Source organism: Linepithema humile, chromosome 6 (assembly GCF_040581485.1).
Source record: "Linepithema humile isolate Giens D197 chromosome 6, Lhum_UNIL_v1.0, whole genome shotgun sequence".
NCBI classification, from domain to species: Eukaryota; Metazoa; Arthropoda; class Insecta; order Hymenoptera; family Formicidae; genus Linepithema; species Linepithema humile.
Window position 1 is genome coordinate 21,392,177 of NC_090133.1, and position 7,993 is coordinate 21,400,169.

The 7,993-nt window shown below is 43.2% G+C and overlaps 1 protein-coding gene across 5 annotated transcripts in view; it reads left to right on the forward strand.

Moving 5' to 3' along the window:
• Nucleotides 1-7,993, forward strand: part of cdi (center divider) — a 120,744-nt gene that overhangs the window by 111,025 nt on the left and 1,726 nt on the right. For 2 of the 5 annotated variants that reach the window (XM_067356982.1, XM_012366314.2), the window contains 4 exons: nt 80-201; nt 4,637-5,183; nt 5,495-6,034; nt 6,143-6,620. In XM_067356982.1, the coding sequence (XP_067213083.1) occupies nt 80-201; nt 4,637-5,183; nt 5,495-6,034; nt 6,143-6,620 (1,687 nt within the window). Of the gene's footprint in view, nt 1-79; nt 202-4,636; nt 5,184-5,494; nt 6,035-6,142; nt 7,295-7,993 lie in introns of those variants that run through there. The other 3 variants (XM_067356983.1, XM_012366315.2, XM_012366316.2) reach the window with 3 other exon arrangements.

Consider the following 7,993-nt stretch of genomic DNA (forward strand, 5'->3'; position numbering starts at 1 on the left):
GATCTAATATGTCAATAACTGCAACATGACTACGCGCTACAATATGTCACTGACCTCCGTGTTTGCTTCGTTTTTCCAGGTTACTCATAAAGTGACAAGTCAGGTGATGGTGCTCAAAATGAATCAGCTGGCGGCGAACAGGCCGAATATGCTCAAGGAAGTTCAGCTTATGAACAAGCTCAGCCATCCGAACATACTCAGGTGAGTCCGCGCGAATTGAATCCGGTTCACTTTTGCCGGTGAAACTCCGTCTTGCGATTGAAGGAAATCACTCGGCCGGTACGTGCCGAATTCGACGATGAAATTTCTACCTGCTCCGCTCGCCCGTTTAATTTTTGTATCGCGGGTAGATACATTAACCCTCTTTCACAAGTGTTGCTACACTGCGAGCAGGATTCGAAAACTAGATTCTTGAGGATACTAAATCAACACTGTTTATCAAGTTATTGAATTTATTTCATCAAAGGTTTATTTAGTTAAACAATTGATTATTTCTACATAATAATCTCGCAAATATAATTTTTATACATTAAGCAAAATTCTCTGTATTTTGCATAAATTTATTGCGCATGTACAATTCTTGCGATTGCGCCTCGCATCTGATTCGGTTTGCCGTGAATTAATTTAAGAATTGCTTTACGGCATATTGCTAAAATTCTGACGCGCCGTCTTTGCGATCACGTCAAAGTGATCTCATCGCGTTAATGACATGCCAATTATTGAGATTTCATTCCTTTTAGATATCAACATTATATCTCGCCGTCAACGTCGAGTGCGTTATCTTGTGTTCGATTTATCGTTTCACGATTATATCGTTGAAATTCCTCTCGCTTGGGAGATCACTGAAATGACTAAAAAGATTAGAAAAAACGGTATTACACTTTAACTACGCTCGTTACGAATTACGACATAATACATCGCCTAGCGGTAACAGCGGTTAGCTCAGAGCGCTGCCCCGTTGCGAAAATTCCTGCTAGGCGCATAGCAGAGAGAATATAAAATGCAAGATGCATAATACGCGATGTAACATTTTTTACTCCATAACTTTTAGACACGAAACTACGTAGTGTAGATAAATATTGTATCAAGTTTATCAACAGGTTTGTATATTATTTCATCTCCCACAAAAGTCGCATTGTTTCTCACGATGTTTTTCATTTCAATGTTATAATAAATTTATTTAATATCAAGGTAACTAAATCTTGAGCCAAAATTGTGTCGGAGTGCCCAATCTGGATGTTAACGCTGCATCTCTACAAATAACTCGTGCAAAATCAATTGCGCAAGTAATGTAAAATTCATTACTTAAGAAACAAAAGGTTCAAAGTCCAGAGATGAGACATCAGTTTAGTTTTTTTTTTTTTTTTTTTTTTTTTTTTTTATCTTAGGACTATCTATTTTCCATACGCTTCTCGGTTATGACATAACGCGCCGTGTGTTGCTAGCGCGACGGAGACGCGCCGCGCCGCGCTGCGACGACAACGCATTCCGACGATATAAACGGCTTGGCCCAGATTCGGATACGGTGTTTACCCGCTGCGGACCTAGCGGATCTTATTTCTGGCATTTCCCTCGGCGAAGGCCTCCGCGAAAACCCACGGATCCTCTCAGGATCCTCCGCTTCGCGTACCGGCTGACTCAGCCGTAAAAATAGTTATCATCTTTTTACTCGCAGCATTTACCGCGTGTATCATTACAACCGCGCCTGTTGCTGTGTCGTAACTAGATATGCTGTAGCGTGCCGCGTCTATGCCTGGCGTCAGTATCAACAGGAAGTATTGACATTGGTATGCAAAACAAGGTGTCGATATTTTTAGACGACACGCCCAATTCACTCAAATAGTATTAAAGTTTAATTTATATTTTATTCGCTTTAGCTCAATTCAATTTTGCAAATTTTAGTCACAGCGAGCTATTTACCAAACCACAAGTGTCGTAATACTTTCGAAGAATCAAACATCAGCGTAGTATCGAGTATTCGACGAGATCAACAGCATCCGAGTCATAATTCTTGGAGCTGCATCCCAGATTAGACAATCGACGCCATCACTCTTGCGAGAGCGACTCAATGAAAACAGCCGGACACTGTCCGAAAATATCTTACGTCTTCGAACTCCGCGTAATTCTTGTGTACTCAATCAATTCACCAATCCTTTTTACCAGCAAAACGCGAATGTCTTTTTACGTAATATTTGGCTTGCCGAGAATGAATCCGCCTAATCGCGACGAAGGAGAAAACACGTCAGCACTCTAGTAGTGGATAATGACACAGCGTGGTCAGACATCGGCCGCAATATTGGCTTCTGTACACTTGGCATCGGGTTTTCGATTTATAATATACATGCAACTAACATACACACGGAAATAAGCACATAAAGCTGAATTAAATTTTAATAATTCGGACAACTAGATAGTTCTCTGCACGACTCATAAATATTAATATAGTTTATTTGTATTATTTTCTTATTAACTTTATTCGCATTATTTTTTTAGCTTTTATAGCTAATCTTCTTGAGGATAATTACTTCTTTCGGAGATCTCATCACACATTATGTTAAATATTCGAAAATGATTCTTGAACGTAACGTGGTGCAATTAATGTTCCACCGCGTATCGATCGCGCGAATAACGAGCCTTGGGAAGCGCGCGAGGAGAGCGACAATTTCTCCTCTTATCTGATCGGTAAAAATGAATCTGGAGCATCATGTATGCATCGTCTGTGTTTTACCCGGGAAAAATTCTCCGCCGGAAATTTCTCTTTCGCTCGGGCTTTTCGTTGTCTTTTTTTCTTCCACCGCTTGTGGGAGAAATGCGTGCTCGGCGAGAAACGCCTCGAAATCGGGACGACGCGACGCGACGCGTGATTTTCTTCTCTTTCTCCAGCTATCGTTTATACAGGATGTTCGTTTTATCCTGCGATAAGAACGGTGAGTTCATTCATTGATCAAGTGGCTTACCCGCAGGAGAAATGCAAACGAAATAGTTTTCACAATGCAACCGGGTTGTTTTAATTTATGTATTGCCTACTTTTATTTATACCTCGATGTATGAATATAGATAGTGAAATTTAACGGAACCGCGACATGGATTATAATTAAGAACTGCAGCTAAAGGATTTATCGATATTTATCGTCGAATAACATCCGTTATCGAGCGTTTAGCAATCATTAATTGTTTTGCTCGAAGGCATCTTCTGATAAGCGAGACCATTTCCCTGAAACAAGGCGGTGTTTAACTTCTTTAAAGTTTAATCTAGCGTAATATGATGGTTACAAAGATAACGTCGACGATATCGCAATGATTGAATTGCGATACATATATTGAAGATTTTTTTAAATATATCTAGGACATCTTGGTTTCAATCAACGATGAATAATGAGCTATTCTCGATAATATTTTGTAGGAATAATATTTTCTTGTATTACGGCACGATTCATATTGTGCTTTTTTATAATTGTTTTTTTATTATCGATGTAATTATTAATTTTTTTCAGTTATTTATTCATCCAGAATGAATTCAGATTACAATTGTGCATACATAAATATGATATTTTTTATATATTTCATCTTTCGACAAATTTTATTCATTTATACATTTATCTTTCCACATTTTGTTCTACTTAATTTTTATCGTTGTATTTTTTAAATATACATATGCAATGTGAATGGAAGAGAAAGCAATCTAACACGTAACATTGTTATGAATGTTCATCAACTGTGTTGTACTCTGTTCCTTTGTTCGCCTTCGTCGTATCTAATCACGACTGGAAATCGCTAAATTGATAAACGCCACGAGTTCTAAATTCGCTCACGTTTGCGGCGCGACAAATGTTACTTCACCTTGAAATGATTTTCAAAGTATTGCAGCATTAGATTTACGAGTTTTATGCAACGAGTAGGAGAACTTCACATCTTTCTTTAAGTCTTATTATGTCTGTATGTAAATTTTATCGAAGGATCTACTACATATTAATTTGCTTTTTCTTCTCTTTTATAATTTATGAGATTCATTCACGTTCTTAATTCATAAGAATTTAAGTTGTTTTTTTTATTCTCTCGCAGCAAATTTTCTTTGAAATTTCATGTAAAAGGAGTATTTGTCACGAAAAATCACAATGTTTGCAGAAGAAAATAATAACTTGTTTTTAAATGTAAATATTCATTGATCGCGAAATATTCTTTTTGCATGAAATTCATGAGGCTTTAATTCGATGCTTGAGAATGAAGAATTTTATCCTCCTATAATGCCGCAAAAATTCATAATGAACATTTACATCTAGAAACGAGTTATTACTTTATTCTGTGAGCATAGCGATTATTGTAAGTAAAATTCTTTTCGATCAATGAATATTTATATTTAAAAACCAGTTATTATCTTGTTTTACGAACATCGCGATTATTCAAAGTAAAATTCTTTATTTTCAAGCATCGAATTTAAGTCATGAATTTCTGCAGAAATTTCACGCAAAAAGAATATTTTGATCAATGAATATTTACATTTAAAAACGAGTAATTATTTTCTTTCGAGCAAGTTTACGTGTTGGAATCTCGTTTTATCATTGAAACAAACTGAAAGCTTCTCAATCGAAGACCTCTCTTCCCATTCTGAAAATCGATTTTCTTCTCTTCTTGCCAGGTTTATGGGAGTGTGCGTGCACGAAGGCCAGCTGCATGCATTAACGGAGTACATTAACGGCGGCAGCTTGGAGCAGCTGATCATGTCGCGGCACACGCCGCTGCCGCATCTCGTCCGGATGAATCTCGCGAAGGATGTGGCCCGCGGCATGGCCTACCTACACAGTCGCGGCCTTTTCCATCGTGACCTCACGTCGAAGAACGTGCTAATCAAGAAGGACGAGTGCAGCCACGAGATGACTGCGGTAGTAGGTGATTTCGGACTGGCCGCGAAGATACCCGATCCCAGCACGGGCTATCGGCTGAGCACTGTCGGTAGCCCCTACTGGATGTCGCCCGAGTGCTTGAAGGGCCAGTGGTACGACCACAGGTCCGACGTCTTCTCATTCGGGATCGTGGTGTGCGAACTGATCGGCCGGGTGCCCGCGGATCCGGACGTTCTGCCACGCTCAGATAACTTTGGCCTCGATTACCTGGCCGTGGCGGAGATCTGCGCGGCCGCCGATCCGCCGCCCGCCTTCCTGCAGCTCGCCTTCAACTGCTGTACAGTGAGTATATGACGGTCTCTAACTGTAAAGGCATGCAACGCGAGATCCGGCGTCGAGAAAAAGAGTTCGGGATTAGTATGACCGCAGTGCTCGGAAAGTTTTACGATATGCTCGCACGCATGCACGCACGCATGCACGCACGCACGCAAGCAATCGTATCGCACGCAGACGTTTGTTAAGTTTTATTATATTCAGATCAATTCGGCGATTTGTTAATCTGAATTATCCGCGATTGTTTCGCAAATTATTTATTCCGAATAGATTTACACGATGTTACTGCGCGCAGTGAAAAACAATCAATTTTTTTGCAGTACGAACCAAAGTCCAGGCCGACCTTTCCGGAGATCACGGCCAGCCTAGAGACCATGATAGCGGCCTTCGAGGAAGAGCTAAAGAACAACATCGGTAAACGACAGTCCACCGTCGATCCGACGCTGATGTCCAGCATGGACGAGATCGCGCGCGAGGGACGCACGACGAAACGGCGCACCGCGAAGCTCAGGAGCCAGTCGGCGGACGCGAGAGGCTGCGACAACGCGACGCCGTCGGACAAGGCGAGGTGTCACTCGGCCAGGCGGGTGGCTGAACTCGCCAGCCGGCGGGATCCGCATTACAGGCCGATGACTGCAAACCCGTTCCACGCGTTGGGCGGCGTGAAGAAGATTCTCGGCGACCTGTTCTCCAGCTGCCTGGAACTGCCCTCGCTGGAGGACGTGCGGCCCAGCGTGACTGACGGCGCGTGCGGCAAGTTCAAGCCCGCGCAAAACGACAGCATTGCCAAGATCCTGGACAGAAAAAAGCCGAGCTCCGAACCGAGCAGTCCTACGGCCAGGAAGAAGTGGGAGAGGAAGGTAGGCGCGCAAGCCGGTCGCAAACGGTCGGCCCTTCGGAGTAAGAGTATATTATTTCGCGAATTTTATTCACCGCGATCGTTCGAAAATGTGCTACGGCGTTTTTAGGTCGCTACTAAGGTAGGCGCCGCGAGCCTGTTCGCCCATCCGCTCTTTCGAGATGGCTGGGAGCCACGCAGACGGGGTAGCTGCGAGTCGGGTTTCTGGAGCTGCGTCGGCGAGGATCTGAGCCCAGAGCCGCCGAACCGACGGCACACGTCGACTCTCAGCAGCTCGGCGGCGAGTAGTCTGTTTCTGTTGGACGACCATCGGACCAGCTCGATCTACACAGACTCATCCGAGGACATCGCCAGTCTCGGTGGCGGCGATTCGTGCTGGGAGGAACGACTAAGCGGCATCGGCTCGTCGAGCAAAACCATCTCGAAGATCGTCGAGTACTTCGAGAGGAAGCAGGCGATGGCAGGTAGACTCGGCGATCACGGTGACACCGCTGGTCCTAGCCGCCTCACTCTGCTGCGCGCCAGTCTGGAAGGGCCCGTGCCCATCAGCAGCATCTCGGCCGCGCAGCGGCTCGTCGTATGCGAAGGTGCCGTGCGCAGCAAACTCGCATTATTCGACAAAAAGTGATATTACGCGTGATCTTGCGCGCGAGTCGGCCGGCGGTTTCTTATCGTTTTTTCTACAACGCTCGGACGGCGCTCGCGTGAGAAGAGCAGTGAAGCGCGATGCGGGTTTCGGGGTGGGCTCGGCAGAGGCTCGTTGTCGTGCGCGGCGACGGCGGGTATCCTCAGACATTACGCGATAATTAAATGTAAACAGCGTGTTCTTATATATAATTTAAGAGTGAAGAGCAAATGGCAGTTAAAGATACAATAGCAATCGATTTTATTGCGCATGAAAGATTAGGGCGGGAGAGAAGAGGATCGCAGCATCGGCGCGTCGGAGATCGATCGTATGCGGCTTGTTAGCGGGATATTGTTGATACACGCGCGCGGCGTGCTGACCGATACTTCTCTAAAAACCTAGTAACCTGACTGTGATGTTTTTTGATAATCTACATACATACATACATTATTGAGCTGTACGACTGAAATTTGGCGGAGCCATCAGCACACAGGATCTTTTATATGCAACACGAGTCGCGTTTCATGTACTTGGGCTATAACGATGCGTCGTTCGGAAGGAAAGAGATAGAGAAAGAAAGAGAGAGAAAGAGAGGACGAAGCAATAACGAATTTCGTTTGAAAACTGCGTTCGAGATTAGCGCTGGCGTAGCGCTAATCGGTTATTCGCGATCGACACACCTTTTGCAGTGCCTCGCAGTTCCTAGTAGCCATCTCCGTCCTTATGCACACGAACCGTGGATACTACCGGAAGGGTTTAGCTATTCAGATCGACGCTGGTATGGATAAGAGCGAATTCCTTTTGTTTAAGTCGAGTGGGCGAATCGCCGGGTCAAAAGTTCTTATATCTCGCTATTCTTAGTTTTCAGATTGATTCGATTAACGTCGTCAAGTCTTGGCTCATACTTTTTCTTATAATGCGTTAGCAATCCTGTCGAGCTATTTTTTTGTTTTGAAAGTTATTGGCTTATTGTTGCAGCCATGTTGGATTTAGTTTTGCTATATAAAAGGAATAATTTGGTCGAATGTCCACTACTCGTATTTGAAAGATGCCGGAGTGAGTCTTTCGATAATTCTTCCTTCAATTCGAGTAATAAATAGCTATAAGTTTTAATTAACTATTATAGAATTCATTTTTTCAAAAAATATAGATTGCAATTTGCGATAATTTTTATCAATATGAAGAAAGACACGTTTATCATTTATTCTATCGAGCACAAGAGTGACGATGTGAAGAAATTGATTTGACATTAAGAAAAAAGAAGTTTGGTTCTTCCTTTTACTGTCGTTGTCTTAGCATGCTGCAGTGAGAGTGCGAAGAGGAAACTCTTAAGTT